At 37.9% G+C, this 20,093-nt stretch overlaps 1 protein-coding gene across 1 annotated transcript in view; it reads left to right on the top strand.

Moving 5' to 3' along the window:
• The window catches only part of LOC101142455 (PZP alpha-2-macroglobulin like), a 59,864-nt gene that overhangs the window by 15,242 nt on the left and 24,529 nt on the right, over positions 1-20,093 (top strand). The window contains exons 12-15 of the mRNA XM_004052670.4: positions 319-546; positions 802-865; positions 10,987-11,129; positions 11,972-12,121. Of these exons, the coding sequence (XP_004052718.3) occupies positions 319-546; positions 802-865; positions 10,987-11,129; positions 11,972-12,121 (585 nt within the window). The remainder of the gene's footprint in view (positions 1-318; positions 547-801; positions 866-10,986; positions 11,130-11,971; positions 12,122-20,093) is intronic.

Genomic DNA, 20,093 nt, shown 5'->3' with positions numbered 1-20,093 from the left:
TCTGAAAAATCCCTTTTCCACTTGTTTGAGTTATTTATCATTCTCATTTTTCCTCTAGTTCTGAGGGGCAGGAGGAAAATGTCAAAATAGTAATGAGTTAGCAGAATCAGGGCAAAAGAGATAAATTTGTGGATGATTTCCTTTTAATATTTGAATGTTGGGAGACTGAAAATTCATTTATTTGGCTGTCGACCAGTATGAGGGAGAGGCATAGTGTATTTTAGAGTGGAAGACACCGTTGTAACTATTCATTTTGGTGAGAAGCTAAGGTGAAGAATTTCAAGACAGTATTCTTTCTTTGCTTTTCTGTTTACTCAGGTTTTCACTGTGCATCCCAACTTGTGTTTTCACTATTCATGGGTAGCAGAAGACCACCAGGGCGCTCAGCACACTGCAAATCGTGTTTTCTCCTTAAGTGGAAGTTACATTCACCTGGAGCCTGTGGCTGGTACCCTGCCCTGTGGCCACACGGAGACTATCATGGCACACTATACACTGAATAGACAGGCCATGGGAGAGTTATCGGAGCTCAGTTTCCATTACCTGGTAAGAATGAGGCCATGGAATACAATTGCAGCTTATCAGTAGGACAAAAGCGGTCAATAGGCTCAGGAATGTCAAAATAAACTACTTGCACACAGCCACCTTGTGTTCTTGTTGTGCGTCCTTCATTCCATGAGTTTTCTTGAGGTTGATTCTCTCCAGCACAGACTTGACAACTGAAAGTGGGTCATGTGGGGAATAGATGGCTGAGAACTGTGTCCAGCTCAAGAAATTTCCTTCACTGTTTTTTCATTTCAGATCATGGCTAAGGGAGTCATCGTTAGATCTGGAACCCACACTCTGCCTGTGGAGTCAGGAGACAGTGAGTATCCTCAGATTCATCTCTCCTTGCTCCCCTAACACATCCTTACCCTTCCCTCGGTCACAGTTCATAAATGGGAAATCGTTTCCATCATCCCTTCACAATAAGGAGGACATGCAGGAAAATACTCGTCTTACGACTCTTTGGCATTTTAAAATTCAACAGTCAACAGATAAATGTGATTGTCTACTCTGTATCAGTCACTCTGCTAAGGTACACTAGTTTTTCACTTTAGTTTGTTTCTTCTAACAGTAAAACAAAGCTCTTTTCAAAATCTAAGCTGCCTTCTATTTATCTCCACCCCCAATAAAGTGTACATTGATTAAGTTAACATTGCAGAGAAGAAAAAAGTAATTATCATGGGAAATGGGAAGGAAGAAAGGTGATAGATTTTTTTTTCTTGTGCCAGGCCATGAGTACTTTATATACGAAATTGGATTCACTTCAAGAATAAATTGAGGCCTGGGGAACCAAGATCGTTTTCTATTCTAAGTCAAATAATCTAGAGGTTAAACCACTGAAAAGAGAACCCATGAACATTTTTGTAATTAACCTAAACTAAGGGAAACATTTTACCAATTTCCACCACACCCCTAAGCTAAACTTAATAACCATTAGGATTTGCTCCATGCCTAATATTTTCTATTTATGTAGTTTCTCTTCCTGCTAAGCTGGAAAAATTAAATATTAATTTTTAATTTTTATTTTTCAGTTTTGAAAATTGAAACAATTTTGAGAAAGTCAAAATTTATGCGTTATTAATCAGTACTCTAATAATTAATAATTATTTTAATTAAACATTAAAAACTGCTGCCAGTTTTGAATATCAGTTTTTTCCCAATACTAGTGTAGAGGTAGTTAGATATGGAGAATGGACCCCACTGTGTACATTGTTCTTCTTCAATTTTTGTTGAATAATTTTCTTCTAATACTGGTCTATGTATCACATTCACAGAAATAATCAAAGGTTTTAAAACATTTATTTGATTTTTTTCTTTTATAATATTCCAATTTGAATTTTATTCATAACAGGAAGAGTCTGTATAAAAATCTCTATATAGTAAAATGAGGACTAGTTATTTAATCATTTACTTTGTGAAGGTGCCACAAAATTTTATTGAAAGTAGCTGAGTCAACAATTGGAAAAAATTTCTCTATATAGCTAATTAAATCATAATTGTTTCATCATAAAACAATTTTAACCACATATTTTAATAGTTATTAATTACCGATTTACTCTTCACCAAAGAATTATCAAAAGCCCTTACACCTCTATGATAAAAGAACAAATTTTATTCACAATTTGTCTAAATTCAACTTTTTAAAACTTTTCAAATTGTCCAAGTTGAGCTTCCTCATATTGTTCTCTTTTCACACTATTCTTCATACTGTCCAAATTATTATTACCTAAACCATTTGCCTATTTAATTTTCAGAATTGAGATTTTAAATAATGAAATCTTCTCAAATTTTATTAATTATTATTATGTTTAAAACTTTTATTTTAGGTTTGAAGGGTTCATGTTCAGGTTTGTTATGTAGGTAAACTCGTGTCATGGGGTTTGTTGTACAGATTATTTCGTTACCCAGGTTCTAAGCCTACTACCCAATAATTATTTTTTCTGATCCTCTTTCTCCACCTACCCTCCACCCTCCAATAGGCCTCAGTGTCTTCTGCTCTCCCTCCTCCCGCCCTCCACCCTCAGATAGGCCCCACTGTGTGTTGTCCTCTTTGTATCCATTATGTTCCTTCATTTAGCTCCCACTTATAACTGAGCACATGGAATATTTGGTTTTCTGTTCCTACATTATTTTGCTAAGAATAATAGCTTCTAGCTCCATGTATGCTCCTGCAAAGGACATGATGGCGTTCTTTTTTATGGCTGCATAGTTCCATGGTGTATATGTACCACATTTTCTTTATCCAATCTTCCACTGATGGACATTTAGGTTGATTCCATGTCTTTGCTACTGTTCATTGCAACAGGGTTGCAATGAACATATGTGTGCATGTGTCTTTATGACAGAACAATTTATATTCCTTTGGATATATACCCAGTACTGGGATTCTTGGGTCAAATGATAGTTCTGTTTTTAGCTCTTTGAGGAATCGCCACACTGCTTTCCATAATGGCTGAACTAATTTACATTCCCACAAAGAGTGTATAAGCATTCCCTTTTCTCCACAACCTTGCCAACATCTGTTATCTTTTGACTCTTAATAATAGCCATTCTGACTGATGTGAGATGATAATCTATCTCATTGTGGTTTTGAGTTGCATTTCTCTAATATTCAGTAGTATTGAGCTTTTTTTCATTCGCTTGTTGGCCACATGTATATCTTCTTTTGAAAAGTGTTTATTCCTGTCCTTTGCCCACTTTTTAATGTGGTGGTTTGTTTTTTCCTTGTAAATGTGTTTAAATTCTATATAGATGCTAGATATTAGACCTTTATTGGATGCATAGATTGCAAAAGTTTTCTCTCATTCTCTAAGTTGTCTGTTTACTCTGTTGATAGTTTCTTTTGCTGTGCAGAAGCTCTTTAGGTTAATTAGATCCCATTTGTCAATGTTTGCATTTGTTGAGATTGTTTTTAGTGTCTTCTTCATGAAATCTTTGCAGTTCCTGTGTCCAGAATGGTATTGCCTAGGTTGTCTTCCAGAGTTTGTATACTTTTTGGTTTTACATTTAAGTCTTTAACCAATCTTGAGTTGATTTTTGTGCATTGTGTAAGGAGGGGATCCAGTTTCAATCTTCTGCCTATGGCTAGCCAGTTATCTCAGCACCATTTATTGAATAGGGAGTCCTTTCCTTGTGTTTGGCAGCTTTGTTGAAGATCAGATGGTTGTGGGTGTGCAGCATTATTTCTGGTCTCTGCATTCTGTCCCATTGATTTGTGTGTCTGTTTTTGTACCAGTACTATGCTGTTTTGGTAACTGTAGCCCTGTAGTATAGTTTGAAGTTGGGTAGTGTGATGCCTCCTCCTTTGTTCTTTTTGCTTAGGATTGCCTTGGCTATTTGGGCTCTTTTTTTAGTTCCATATACATTTTTAAATAGTTTTATCTAGGTCTGTGAAGGATGTCACTGGTAGTTTTATAGGAAAAACATTAAATCTATAAATTGCTTTGGGCAATGTGACCATTTTCATGATATTGATTCTTCCTATCTATGAGCATGGAATATTTTTTCCATTTGCGTCATCTCTGATTTCTTTGAGCAGTGTTTTGTAATTCTCATTGTAGAGATCTTTGGGCAATATGACCATTTTCATACTGATTCTTCCTCTCTATGAGCATGGAATATTTTTCCATTTGTTTGTGTCATCTCTGATTTCTGAGCAGTGTTTTATAATTCTCATTGTATAGATCTTTCACCTCCCTGGTTAGCTATATTTCTAGGTATTTTATTCTTTCTGTGACAATTGTGAATGGGATTGCTTGCATTCCTGATTTGGCTTTTGGCTTGACTGTTGTTGGTGTATAGGAATGCTAGTAATTTTTGTACATTGATTTTGTATCCTGAGATTTTGCTAACATCATTTTTCAGCTTAAGGAGCTTTGGGGCCAACACTGTGGGGTTTTCTAGATATAAAATCATGTCGTCTGCAAACAGGGACAGTTTGACTTCCTTTCTTCCTATTCTGATGCCCTTTATTTCTTTGTCTTGCCTGATTGTTCTGGTGAGGACTTCCAATACTGTGTTCAATAGGAGTGGTGAGAGAGGACATCCTTGTTTTGTGCCAGTTTTTAAGGAGAATGCTTCCAGCTTTTGCCCATTCAGTATGATGTTGGCTGTGGGTTTGTCATAGATGGCTGTTATTATTTTGAGGTATGTTCTTTCAATATCTAGTTTATTGGGAGTTTTTTAACATGAAGAGGTGTTGAATTTTACTAAAATCCTTTTCTACATCTGATAAGATAATCGTATTTTTGTCATTGGTTCTGTTTATATGAATGAATCACATTTATTGATATGCCTATGTTGAACCAACCTTGCATCCCAGGGATGAAGTCTACTTGATCACAGTAGCTAAGCTTTTTGATGTGCTGCTGGATTCAGTTTACCAGTATTTTATTGAGGATTTTCGCATCGATGTTCATCAGGAATATTGGTTTGCAAATATTTTGTTGAGGATTTTTGCATCAATGTTCATCAAGGACGTTTGGCCAGACTATTTTTTATGTGAGTCCCACTTCTCCTCATGGGGGCAACCCCACAACCTGGGACTGCAGCCACCACCACCCCACTCCCATCAGGGTTTTCAGGCTGGTAGCAACTTTACATTTCCCTGGGACGGAGCTCACAGAGGGAGAGGCTGGCTGCCATTTTTTCCATCTTGAAGCTTCCGTTGCTATAACTTTCAGGTTCCTAAGAGCAAGTAGTGATTAGGGTGTAGCATGGATCACCTGCACAGCACAGCTGACCCACTAGTTCTTTTAGTTGTGATGTGAGGTTAAGTTGAGATCTTTCTAACTTTTCGATGTGGATGTTTAGTGCTATAAGTTTCCCTCTTAACACTGCCTTAGCTGTGTCCCAGAAATTCTGGTATGTTGTATCTTTGTTCTTACTGGTTTCAAAGAACTTCCTGATTTCTGCCAAAATTTCATTATTTACCCAAAAGTCATGCAGGAGCAGGTTGTTTAATTTCTATGTAATTGTATGGTTTTGAGTGATTTTCTTCTTATTGAATTCTATTTTAATCACATGGTAGTCCGAGAGTGTGGAGTGTATGATTTCATTTTTCTAAATTTGCTGAGGATAGTTTTATGTCTGATTGTGTGATCGGTTTTAGAGTAGTGCCATGTGCAGTTGAGAAGAATGTATGTGTTATTGTTTTGTGGTGGATAGTTTTGTAGATGTCTATCAGATCCATTTGGGTCCTGTGCTGAGTTCAGATCCTAAATGTCTTTGATAATTTTCTGCCTTGATGATCTGTCTAATACTGTCTGTGGAGTGTTGAAGTTTCTCAATATTATTGTGTGGGAGTCTAAGTCTCTTTGAAGGTCTCTAAGCACTTGTTTTATGAATCTGGGTGCTCCTGTGTTGGGTGCATGTAGATTTTGTTTAGTTAGGTCTTCTCGTTGAATTAAACCCTTTACCATTATGCAATTCCCTTGTCTTTTTTTTTTTTTTTTTTGACCTTTCTTGGTTTAAAGTCTGTTTTGTCTGAAATTAGTATTGCAACCCCTGCTTTTCTCTTTTTCTTTTTTTTTTTAATTATACTTTAAGTTCTGGGGTACATGGGCAGAACGTGCAGGTTTGTTACATAGGTGTACATGTGCCATGGTGGTTTGCTGCACCCATCAGCCTGTCATCTATATTAGGTATTTCTCCTAATGCTATCCCTCCCCCAGCCCCCCACCCCCTGACAGGCCCCAGTGTGTGATGTTCCCCTCCCTGTGTTCATGTGTTCTCATTTTTCAACTTCCACTTATGAGTGAGAACATGTGGTGTTTGGTTTTCTGTTCTTGTGTTAGTTTGCTGAGAATGACAGTTTCCAGCTTCATCCATGTCCCTGGAAAGGACATGAACTCATCCTTTTTTACGGCTGCATAGTATTCCATGGTGTATATGTGCCACATTTTCTTTATCCAATCTATCATTGATGGGCATTTGGCAACCCTTGTTTTTTTCTATTTTCCATTTGCTTGACAGATTTTTCTCCTTTCCTTTATCTCGAGCCTATCAGTGTCATTGCATGTGAGATGGGTCTCTTAAAGACGGCATACCACTGAGTCTTGCTTCTTCATCTGGCTTGCCACTCTGTGCCTCTTAATTGGGGCATTTAGTCTGTTTACATTAGAGGTTAATATTGAGATGCGTGAATTTGAATCTGTCATCATGTTGTTAGCTGTTTGTCAACTTGTTTGTGTAACTGCTCTATAGTGTCACTGGTCTGTGTACTTCAGTGTGGTTATGTAGTGGCTGGTAATATTCTTTCCTTTTTATATTCAGTGCTTCTTTCTGGAGCTCTTGCAAGATGGATCTGGTGGTAACAAATTCCCTTGTCTGAGAAGCATCTTATTTCTCCTTCACTTATGAAGCTTAGTTTAGCTAGATATGAAATTCTTGGTTGGAATTTATTTTCTTTAAGAATGTTGGCCAGGTGCAGTGGCTCATACCTGTAATCCCAGCACTTTGGGGGGCCAAGGTAGTCAGATCATGAAGTCAGGAGATCAAGACCATCCTGGCCAACATGGTGAAACCCCATCTCTACTAAAAATACAAAAATTAGCCAGGTGTGGTGGTGCACGCCTCTAGTCCCAGCTACTCGGGAGGCTGAGGCAGGAGAACTGTTTGAACCTGGGAGGTGGGGGTTGCAGTGAGCCGAGATCATGCCACTGCACTCCAGCCTGGTGACAGAGTGAGACTCTGTCAAGAAAAGAAAAGAAAAGAAAAGAAAAGAAAAGAAAAGAAAAGAAAAGAAGAGAAAAGAAAAGAAAAGAAGAAATGTTGAACATAGGCCCCAAATCTCTTATGGCTTGTAGGGTGTCTGCTAAGAGGCCCACCATTAGTCTGATGGGCTTCCCTTTGTAGGTGACTTGTCCTTTCTCTCTAGCTGCCTTTAACAATTTTTTTTTCATTCATTTCAACCTTGGTGAATCTGATGATTGTGTGTCTTAGGGATGACTTTCTTGTGAAGTGTATTTTGGGGTTCTCTTCATTTCCTGAATATGAATTTGGCCTCTCTAGCTAGGAGGGGAAGTTCTCATGGATGATATCCTAAAATATGTTTTCCAAGTTGCTTTCATTATGCTCATCTCTTTCAAGGACATCAAGGAGTTGTAGATTCAGTCTTTTTACATACATAATCCCAGATTTCTCAGAGGTTTTGTTTATTCCTTTTCATTCTTCCTTCTTTATTCTTGACTGACTGTTGTATTGCAGAAAGTCAATTTTGTGGCTCTGAGATTCTTTCCTCAACTTGGTCTGTTCTGCTGTTAATACTTGTGATTGCATTACGAAATTCTTGCAGACTGTTGTTCAGCTCTGTCAGGTTGGTTATGTTCTTTTCTATACTGACTATTTTGTCTGTCAGCTTCTGCATCATTTTATTGTGATTCTTAGCTTCCTTAGATTAGGTTTCAACATTCTCCTGAATCTCAATGACCTTCATTCCTATCCATAGTCTGAATTCTATTTCTGTCATTTCAGCCATCTCAGCCCAATTAAGAACCCTTGCTGGAGAACTGGTGTGATTGTTTGGAGGAAAGAAGATGCTCTGGCTTTTTGAGTTGTCAGAGTTCTTGTGCTGGTTCTTTCTCATCTTTGTGGGCTGATGTTCCTTCACTCTTAGAAACTGCTGTTGTTTTGATTTTTTCCTTTTATCCTATTCGATGACCTTGGAGGTTTGATTGTGGTATAAGGTGAGTTCAGTCAACTGACTTTGTTACCAGAAGATTCGGGGGCAGTGGAGGCAGGGAGGGGCACGGCTCAGTTCAGGACTCCTGGATTGCATGCTGTAACTCTGGGGAACTGGTATCTGGCTCCAGCTTTGTTCTCTGGCTCCTTGAGGTAAGAACATGTTGCACTGAAGGGACCAAGGTGCTCCCAGACCACTGGTCACAACACTTCCATGGGTGATGTCAGCCAAAGCACTTTGCAGGATGGTAGCAGTGGGATCCCTCCTCATTCACATGTACCAGCAGCATGGCAGTGGCAGCGTGGTGGGGTACACGCTCATCAGCTGTGGCAGGGTGCTAGCAGGTGCCAGGTTGCTGGCCTTTGTGCAGGCATTCATAGCAATGATCATGGCAGTATGACTCAGGGGATTGGGGGATCCCCACTAGCAACTGTGCATGCATTTGCACTGACGGTGGTGTTAGCATGGGGGTGGGGCACTGGTGGGTGCAGGACTGTATGAACCTTTTGTGTGCAATCACACTGGTGGCAGTGTCTGTACATGGCTAGGGGTGGGTTTGTGTGTTTTGTGCCTAGTTTTGCACTGGCAGCTCCATTGCAGGGGCAGGGTGCTGGCAGGGGTGGGGTTGGCGAGCTTAGTGCCTGCCAATGCTCTGATGTCAGTGGCTGTGTGGTAGGAGTAGGGGTGATGGAGGACACTCACGCTGCCAGCAGTGGCAAGGCAGGGTGCACACACACACATGTGCTGGCAAATTTTATTATTAAAAGCTTTAATTTCCTACCACTATTCTTTGCCATAAAGTCACCATAATTTTTTTTCTGGTTTTATGACATTTCAATCTACCCCACTTTCCTTGTTGAACTCAAGACACAGTGATAAAAGGGCTTCCTTCCTTTTAGAAGGGAAGCTTATTTCCTTTTTGAGGTCTGAGCTAAAACTTGATCTGTCCAACTGAACAGAAATATGAATGGCATAACACTGCCTTAAGGATATTTTAAGCTTCCTTTCTTCCCAAACTTAAGAGCGTTGCAGTATAAACACATAGTGATATAAAATAAGTAATGTTAAGCTAAAGTCAAATTTGCATGAAGTTGGAAAAATTCCATATTCTATGTAGAGTTATAACAATTTTTAATTGAGTGCCACCAATCTCAGGCTTTAATATAATCATTTTAAAAAAGTAAATTTTGGCCGGGCACAGTGGCTGCTGCCTGTAATTGCAGCATTTTGGGAGGATTGCTTGAACCCAGGAGTTTGGTACCAGCCTGGGCTACATAGCAAGACACTATCTCTACAAAATATATATAAAAAATTAGCCAAACGTGGTGTTGTGCACCTATAGTCCCAGCTACTGGGGAGGCTGAGGCAGTACAATCACTTAAGCCCAGAAATTCGAGGCTGCAGTGAGCTATGATTGCACCACTGCATTTCAGCCTGGGCAACAGAGCAAGACCCTGTCTCAGAAAAAAACTACGTTTATTTAAGGTGTACAACATAATGTTATGGGACACATATAGATAATAAAATGACTACTATAGTGATGCAAAGTAACATGGCCATCATCTCACCTACTTACTCATTTGTGTGTGTGTGGCAAGAACAGCTAAAATGCACTCATTTGACAAAAATCTAAAATATAGTACCATTTTATTAACTACAGTCTTCATGTTGTGTATTAGATAGCTAGCCTTGTTCATCCTGATATTATACTTTGTAAAATATTCCTAAGGGTATTAGACTTAATTTTTAATACATATGGTTAAGAAAAAATAAAATCAATTATAGTTCTTCTACAATTCTAATTGTCCTTGTCCTACATTATTTTGAGTTTCAACAATGTCGAGAGACTCTGTTATCCTATGTATTGTCTAACTGCACCAAGAATATGTTACTGGAAAAGAACTTGGAAGCACAGGAATTTAAAGCCATATAGCTGGGAATCTGGGACAGGACGGATGTAGAGAAAAGGAAGACATGGAAATAATACCAGAAGTATCTGTCCTTTATGTACAGACATCTCAGAAACTTTTCAGTCATTAAGTCTCTCCTGGTTTTATAATTACCGTTACTCAACTAAATGTGGGCCATCTACTCAAGTCCCCAGTGGACCATTCAGAAAATGGAACTTTTGTTGTTGCCCTTTTGTTACTACCTGGTGGCCCTTCACCCTGCTTTAAAATGTAAAGTATTTTCTGAAGTGTTATCTGGTACCATTTAATGCTTCCAGTAGAAATATACCAATGCACTTATAAGAGTTTAACACTGCAATGAAAACTCCAAGAATTAAATATTCTTTTAGGAAGTTCAATTAGTATGAACTTTTTTTTACATACAGAGCTTTTTAAAAGTCATATATGACAAAATAAACTCATTATATCTTACAAATTATAGCTCTATATTTAAATTGAGAATCACCTCTAGTCTGAAATGTAAATAAAATAGTTGTCACATATATATGCAGAAAATTTGGAGCTACTGATATTTAATTGATTTAGGCAACAGTTAAGTGGCATATCAAATAAAAAAGATGTGAGTGAAAGGAACTTCGTTAACTTCTGCTATAATTAAAGTTCTGAAGGGAGACACTGGCCTACTAATTTCCCCAAATAACCAATGGCACATAGAGAGACTAAGCCATTAGAATGAATGGACGCAGTTCTAAACTGGATAAGACCAAGCAATAGTGTCCTTATGACACTATTTTTATGACCTTTTTGTCTCACTTATGACCATTTTGTCTCACTCTCTCCATGTTCCAGTGAAAGGCAGTTTTGCCTTATCCTTCCCTGTGGAGTCAGACGTTGCCCCCATTGCACGAATGTTCATCTTTGCCATTTTACCAGATGGAGAAGTTGTTGGAGACTCTGAAAAATTTGAGATTGAAAACTGTCTAGCCAACAAGGTGAGTGATTTAACATAAAATTAAAAGAACACAAATGAATGATACTGTAGGTGCCATCTATTTTACCCCAGAGAAAACTGAGTCCAGAAAAGTAAAATGAGTTGCCCAACAGTTCCCAACAAGTTTATGGCAGACCCAAATTTCTAGGGATCTAGCACAGCACTTTTTCAATTACACAAAGCTGCTACCAAATAAAATACAATCAGTTTTGTGTTCTTGATGCTCTTCTCTGCTGATTCAGTTGTGTGTGTATGTAAAATGCTAAGACTCAAAAGTTCCCAAAACCTGAAGAATAAGTGCAAACACCTAGAATTACCTTATCATGTGTCAGAGATAAAGATGGCCATCTAAAAATCTAACAAGGTATCTATCCTTATTCTGCCTCAGTTATCTCCTTAGGACAAGACTGAGCTACCGAGAAGCTATATTTTGTTAAGATTCCCCACTTACGTAATAGTCATGTTTAAAAGAGCGAGTAAATTAATGTGTTGCCAAAGCATTAGATAATTTGGATCCTGTCTAAATAGAATCACTTTTGATCACTGGAGTAGGTAAGCTTGTTATAAAATTAATACTTGCAAACATAAGGGAAGTCATGTACCTTTTAACAGATCTAACTATTTATGTCTCTAGAGTTGTTGGGATCTGTGAAAGTGGTAATAAGTGATTTACGAATTATTTTCTATTTTTAAAGTGAAGGAAAGTTGTAAAAATAGGTTTCTGACTGACATTACCAACATAGTCATGTGAACTGAATATAAGGGTGGCTTAGGAAATGCAGGTGACTGCAAGATCACAGAAGTAGGGAAAATGCTGGTTGACGTTTCCTTCATTTCCCACAGGTGGATTTGAGCTTCAGCCCAGCACAAAGTCCCCCAGCCTCACATGCCCACCTGCAAGTAGCAGCTGCTCCACAGTCCCTCTGTGCCCTTCGTGCTGTGGACCAAAGTGTGCTGCTCATGAAGCCTGAGGCTGAGCTCTCCGTGTCCTCAGTGAGTTTCCAGCGGCCTTGGGGACCAGGAAGGGCCATTCCAGAGGCTCAGATCAAGAAGCCTCTATTGAGAGTAAAATGTGACAGTAAAAATACTTAGCACTTGCCGAGTACTTGATAGTTTCTCAAGCTGTCTCATATAGGTTTTCTCACTTAATCTGCCCAACATTCCAGAGAATAATAGTCCCATTTTAAGATTAGAAAAGTGGATTCCGAATAGTTGAGAGATTTGTTCAAGATAAGTGGCATAAGCTGAGATGTGATTCTGAAATCCTGAATCTGCCTGCAAGTTTGATTCCTTCTATGACACAGCTTCTATTTCTGTAAAGAATCAAATCTTAACCTCAGTTATTAATGTCTTACAGTGATCTTAATGAAAGCTATATTTTGTTAAGATTCCCCACCTATGTGATAGTCATGTTTAAAAGAGTGAGTAAATTAATGTGTTGCCAAAGTATTAATTTGGATCCTGTCTAAATAGAATCACTTTTGGTCACTGGAGTAGGTAAGCTTGCTAGAAAATTAATCGAACTATTTATGTCTGTAGAGTTGTTGGGATCTGTGAAAGTGGTAATAAGTGATTTACAAATTATTTTCTACTTTTAAAAAATGACCTACTACACCTTTGTTAGCAATGTTGATTCACAGACTAAAATTTTAATTATCTGCTTTTGACTACAGTTATATTAATTCATGGGGGTGACATTTGGCATGTCGTGATGATTTATTTATTTTATTATTATTATTTCAAGCTTACTACATGCTGGATCTATTGTAAAAGCTGGGGAAACAGAAGGAAACATATCACAGTCCTTGTCCTTAGAGAGAGGCAATAAAAAAGGATATAGGTGGATCAGCAAAATAAAAGGTGAACATTGGTTAATAATTGCCATTTGGAGAAAATGATATCTAATATGGGGTTTTTGAAGAATAATTATCAGAAGGAAGGGAAAAGTTCAGAAACTACTTGTCTAACCTATTTAAAACTAGATTACTCATGTTTGGAATTTTTTAACATAATGCAAGAAAAAATAATGTTATGATTTGATCATTGATAAAAAGTTATGAGAAATTTTATAGCTTTAACTCCCTCATGAATCACCATTTAAAAGGGTCAATCAACTTATCTGTTTGGGAGGTATTATTACCTTTCAATGTTGGTTGGCAAATTAGTAATATGAAAGTTTCTTTTGTTTATTCTAGTTTCTACTTCATGTCTATTAAAATTTTAAACTGTGAGATAACTATATCCGAGACCCCTGTCCTATTTTTAATTATCAAAATTAACATTCTTCAGGTTGGAGCATATCCACTAGTGCCCCCTGATCTGCAGGGGTGTGTCCCAAGACCTTCAGTGGGTGTCTGAAACTGTGGATAGCACTGAACCCAATGACCATCAGCTGGAACACATTTCTGTTCCTGTCTTCCACCCACAAATTTAATGCCTTTTCCATCTTAACAAAGCACTTATCGCGTGCTGTAGCCATAATTTTTGTAGTTTGAGATGTGACAGCAAAATAAGCATGATTTTCTTTTTCCTTCTTCACCATTTGATAGATAGAAGATTCGTTCTTACCGTAGATCTTAGCAACCTCAGCATACATTATTTTTTCTTTCCTTATCAAGTGGGGAACTTTCACCTTTTCACCTAAAGGAAGCACTTTACAGCTTCTCTTTCACCTCCCAATTGCCAGCATCAGTACTCTGGTGCATTGGGGCCATGACGAAGTAAAATAAGGGTGACTTGAACACAAGCACTGTGATACTGTGACAATCTTGTAACTGAGGATTCTGGGTGACTAAGGGGCAGGGAGTGGCTACAGTGTGGATCCACCAGAAAAACAGAGGATTCATATCCCGAGCAAGATGAAGCAGGGAAGTGTGAGATTTCATCATGCTGCTCAAAATGGCAGCAATTTAAAACGTATGAATTGTTTATTTCTGAATTTTCCATTTAATATGTTTGGGTCACAGTTGACCACAGATAATGGAAATCTTGGAAACCAAAACCGCAGATTGGGGGATTGCTATAATCAAAATTTTTCTTGATCTTGATTTGTATTTTATTAACAGGTCAAAATATCTCCTCATAGCATAATAATTATTATGCAAGAGACAATGACTATATTTCTGTATTTTAGTTAGAAGAAACAACAAGAAGTTAACCCGAAACAAGAAAACTTTCTCTCTGAGTGCTTTCTTTGGTAATATGCCTGATATTTTTACACTCTCTGTTTATGGCAGTCTAGTCTAAGCTATTAATTTCAGCATGTAGTACAGGAATTTAGTCTACCTTTCAACAGTTTATGTCTGTCTTATTCCGTTTAGTCACATAAATTTAACAGTCACTTCAGTAAGGCTTGGTAAACTTTGAGTGTTGTGGAAGTGAGAAGAAACTATGAACATAACTGAAGATTTCAGATGATAAAGTTATAGAAATGTTTAAGCTTGGTCGCTTTGAATAATAATAGAAATCATTAGTTCATCCAATATAAATAATACATGTTCATTTATGTACCTATTTAATTCTACTCAAAAACAAAGGTAAATAAAGAAGTAGAAAGGGTGTTTGCGTTAGCTATCTACTGCTGCATAACAATTTTCTTCAAAACCTAGTGGCTTAAAACAATAAACATTTATTATCACATGCAATTTCTGTGAACCAGGAATTCAGAGCAGCTTAGCTAGGTGGGTCTAGCTTGTGACCTGTTGTGGTTGTGATTAACATGGCGGCCAAAGCTGCAGCCACCTGACAGCTTGACAGAGGTTGGAAGATCTGCTTCCAAGACAGGTTTCTTGAGAGCTATTGGCAGGAGGCCTCAGTTCCTCACCACACAGAGGTCCTGGGGCTGCTGGTGTCCCAAAATGTGACAACTGATTTTCTCCAGAGCATGTGATCCAAGAGAGCTAATGCGTTCCAAGAGTGCTAAAGTTGCAATATCTTTTATGACCTAGGCCTGAAAGACATGTCCCCTCATTTCCACAATATCCCATTGGCTACAGAGGTCAACCCTATTCATTGTGCAACGAACAATGTTAGGGCATGAATACCAGGAGGCAGAGATTGTTGTGGGCAATTCTGGAAGCCATCTCCACAGCCTGACCTCTGATCCCCAGCAATTCATGAGCTCTCGCATGTAAAATATACTCGATCCTCTCTGAGATTCTCATTGTAAAATAGGAACAGCTCAAAGGCTAAATATCATTTAAATCAAGTCCAAGTACAGATAATGCCTCTCAGGTGTGATTCCTCAGGTACAATACCTCTAGATACAAAGACATTGAACTAAAGTGTCCTCAAGTTATTTGGCCCCACACACTTAACATGCAATGGTGGAACTGGCATAGAATAATCACTAGTGACACTCCTGTTCAAAAAACGGGAAACAAGAGGCACTCAGGGGTTACTCGTCCATAATTACTCTGAGATCAAGCCTGGCAAATGGAAGTTCTCTGATTAAGACTCAATCTTACATCTGTCCAGGGATAAATATTCAGGCCTCTGGCCCTGCCCTGTGGGTTCTTGAATCTGTTGAATCATCCATTTTCCATAAAAAGTACACTGCATAGACATTGGTCTATCCAATATAATGGCATAAGTTCATTTATGTGCCTATGTGGTTCTTTTATTTTTATTTTGAATATGGGCTGCGTTTTATTTATTTATTTATTTCTTCAACTTTTATTTTAACTTCAGGGGTACAAGTGCAGAATGTGAAGGGTTGTTACATAGGTAAACATGTGCCATGGTGATTTGCTGCACAGATCAACCCATCGCCTAGGTATTAAGCCCAGCATCCATTAGTTATTCTTCTTGATGCTCTCCCTCCCCACACCCTACCTTCTAATAGGCCGGAGTGAGTGTTGTTCCCCCATGTGTTCTCATCATTCAGCTCCCACTCGTAAGTGAGAACATGTAGTGTTTAGTTTTCTGTTCCTGTGTTAACTTGCTGAGGATAATGGCTTTCAGCTCTATCCATGTCCCTGCAAAGGACATGAACTCATCCTTTTTATGGCTGCATAGTATTCCACTGTGTATATGTACCACATTTTCTTTGTCCAGTCTATCATCATTGATGGGCATTTAGATTGATTCCATGACTTTGCTATCGTGAATAGTGCTGCAGTGAATATATGCATGCATGTATCTTTATAACAGAATAATTTATATTCCTATGGCTATACACCCAGTAATGGAATTGCTGAGTCAAATGGTATTTTTGCCTCTGGGTCTTTGAGGAATCACCACACTTTCTTCCACAGTGGTTGAACTAATTTACACTCCCACCAACAGTAAAAAAGCATTCCTTTTTCTCTGCAACCTCACCAGCATCTGTTGTTTTTTGACTTTTTAACAGCAGCCATTCTGACTGGTGTGAGATGGTATCTCATTGTGGTTTTGATTTGCATTTCTCTAATGATTAGTGATGTTGAGCTTTTTTTCATATGTTTGTTGGCTGTATGTATGTTTTCTTTTGAGAATTGTCTGTTCATGTCCTTTGCCCACTTTTTAATGGGTTTTTATTTCTTGTAAATTTGTTTAAGTTCCTCGTAGACTCTGGATATTAGGCCTTTCTCAGGTGGTTAGATTGGGAAAATTTTCTCCCATTCTTAAAGTTGTCTGTTCACTCTAATGATAGTTCCTTTTGCTGTGCAGAAGTTCTTTAATTTAATTATATCTCATTTGCCAATTTTTGCTTTTGTTGCAGTTGCTTTTGGCATTTTCATCATGAAATCTTTGCCTGAGCCTATCTCCTGAATGGTATTGCCTAGATTTTCTTCAAGGGTCTTTATAGTTTTGGGTTTCACATTTAAGTATTTAATTCATCTTGAGTTAATTTTTGTATATGGTGAAAGGAAGGGGTCCAGTTTCAATTTTCTGCATAAGGCTAGCCAGCATTCCCAGCACCATTTATTAAATAGGGAGGCCTTTCCTCCATTGCTTGTTTTTGTCAAGTTTGTCAAAGATCAGATGGTTGTAGGTTTGCGGTTTTATCTCTGAGTTCTCTATTCTGTCCCATTGGTCTATGTGTCTGTTCTTGTATCAGTACCATGCTGTTTTGGTTACTGTAACCTTGTAGTAAAGTTTGAAGTCAGGTAACATGATGCCTCCAGCTTTGTTCTTCTTGCTTAGAATTGTCTTGGCAATTCAGGCTCTTTTTTGGTTCCATATGAATTTTAAAATAGATTTTTCTAATTCTGTGAAGAATGTCAATGGTAGTTTAATGGGAATAGCACTGAATCTATAAAATACTTTGGGCAGTATGGCCATTGTCATTACATTGATTCTTCTTATGCGTGAGGATGGAATGTTTCTCCATTTGTTTGTGTCCTCTATGATATCCTTGAGCAGTGGTTTGTAGTTCTCCTTGAAGAGGTCCTTCACTTCCCTTGTTAGCTGTATTGCTAGGTATTTTATTCTTTCTGTAGCAATTGTGAATGGGAGTTCATTCATCATTTGGATCTCTGCTTGCCTGTTGTTGGTGTATAGAAATGCCTGTGATTTTTGCACATTGATTTTGTATCCTGAGATTTTGCTGAACTTGCTTATCAGCTTAAGAATCTTTTGGACTGAGATAATGGGGTTTTCTAGATATAAAATCAAATAAAGATAATTTGACTTTCTCTCTTCCTATTCGAATACACTTTATTTATTTCTCTTGCCTGATTGCCCTGGCCAGAAATTCCAATACTATGTTGAATGGGAGTGGTGAGAGAGGGCTTCCCTGTCTTGTGCCAGTTTTCAAGGGGAATGCTCCCAGCTTTTTCCCATTCAGTATGATATTGGCTGTGTGTTTGTCATATATGGCTCTTATGAGGTATGTTCCTTCAATACCTAGTTTATTGAGAGTTCTTAACATAAATGGATGTTGAATTTTATCAAAGGCCTTTTCTGCACCTATTGAGATAATCATGTGGTTTTTGTCTTTAGTTCTGTTTATGTAATGAATCACATTTATTGATTTGTGTATGTTGAGCCAAGCTTGCATCCCAGGGATGAAGCCTACTTGGTTGTGGTGGATAAGCTTTTTGATGTGCTGCTGGATTTGGTTTGCAAGTATTTTGTTGAGAATTTTTGCATCGATGTTCATCAGGGATATTCGCCTGAAGCTTTCTTTTTTTGTTGTGACTCTGCCAGGTTTTGGTATCGAGATGATGGTGGCCTCATAGAATGAGTTAGGGAGGAGTCCCTCCTTTTCAGGTTTTGGAATAGTTTTGGTAGAAATGGTACCAGCTCTTCTTTGTACCTATGGTAGAATTCAGCTGTGCATCCATCTGGTCCTGGGCTTTTTTTGGTTGGTAGATTATTTATTACTGCCTCAATTTCAGAACTCGTTATTGGTCTATTCAAATATTCAGTTTCTTCCTGGTTCAGTCTTGGGAGGGTATATGTGTCCAGTAGTTTATCCATTTCTTCTAGATTTTCTAGCTTATATAGACAGAGGTGTTTATAGTATTTGCGGATGGTTGTTTGCGTTTCTGTGAGGTCAGTGGTGATATTCCCCTATCATTTCTGATTGTGTCTACTTGATTCTTTTCTTTTTTTCTTCTTTATTAGTCTAGCTAGCAGTCTATCTATTTTATTACCTTTTTTTCAAAAAAACCAGCTCCTGGATTCATTGTTTTTTTAAGAGGGTTTTTCATGTCTCTATCTCCTTCAGCTCAGCTTTGATCTTTGCTATTTCTTGTCTTCTGCTAGGTTTGGGGTTTGTATGCTCTTGGTTCTACAGTCCTTTTAGTTGAGATGTTAGGTTGTCGATTTGATATCTTTCTAGCTTTTGGATGCAGGCACTTAGTGCTATAAATTTCCCACTTAACACTGTTTTAGCTGCACCCCAGAGATTGCAGTACATTGTCTCTTTGTTCTCATTAGTTTCAAATAACTTCCTGATTTCTGCCTTAATTTCATTGTTTACCCAAGAGTCATTCAGAAGCAGTTTATTCAATTTCCATATAGTTGTGTGGTTTTGAGTGAATTTCTTAATCTTGAGTTCTAAGTTGATTGCACTGTCGTCTGAAAGACTGTTATGATTTCAGTTCTTGTGCATTTGCTGAGGAGTGTTTTACTTCCAATTATGTGATCAATTTTAGAGTAAATGCCATGTGGCAATGAGAAGAATGTATATTCTGTTGAATTTTGGTGGAGAGTTCTGTAGATATCAATCAGGTCCACTTGAATCAGAGTTGAGTTCAGGTCCTAAATATCTTTGTTAATATTCTGTCTTAATTATCTGTCTAATATTGTCAGTGGTGTGTTAAAGTCTCTCGCTATTATTGTGTGGGAGTCTAAGTCTCTTTGTAGGTATATAAGAACTTTATGAATCTGGGTGCTTCTGTATTGGATGCATATATATTTAGGATAGTTAGCTCTTCTGGTTGAATTGAATCCTTTACTATTATATACTACCCTTCTTTGTTTGTTTGATCTTTGTTGGTTTAAAGTCTGTTTTGTCAGAAACTAGGATTGCTTTTTTCTGTTTTCCATTTGCTTGGTAAATTTTCCTCCATCCCTTTATTTTGAGCCTGTGTCTGTCCTTGCATGTGAGATGAGTCTCTTGAAGATAGCATACTGATGATGGGTCTTGGCTCTTTATTCAGCTTGCCATTCTGTGTCTTTTAACTAGAGCATTTAGCCCATTTACATTTAAAGTTAGTATTTTTACGTGTGAATTAGATCCTGTCATCATGATGCTTTTTTGCAGACTTGTTTATGTGATTGCTTCATAGTGTTCTGGCCTGTGTACTTCAGTGTGTTTTTGTAGTGGCTGGTAATGGTCTTTCTTTTCCAAACATAGTGCTTTCTTCAGGAGCTCTTGCAAGGCAGGCCTTGTGTTGATAAATTTCCTAACCATTCACTTGTTTGAAAAGAATCTTATTTCTCCTTTGCTTTTGAAGCTTAGTTTGGCCAGGTATAAAATTCTGGGTTGGAAATTATTTTCTTTTAGAATGTTGAATATTGGCCCCCAATTTCT

This window comes from Gorilla gorilla, chromosome 10 (assembly GCF_029281585.2).
Source record: "Gorilla gorilla gorilla isolate KB3781 chromosome 10, NHGRI_mGorGor1-v2.1_pri, whole genome shotgun sequence".
Taxonomy (NCBI): domain Eukaryota; kingdom Metazoa; phylum Chordata; class Mammalia; order Primates; family Hominidae; genus Gorilla; species Gorilla gorilla.
Note: the sequence above shows the minus strand (reverse complement) of the source record. Positions and strands in the feature narration are given on the sequence as shown.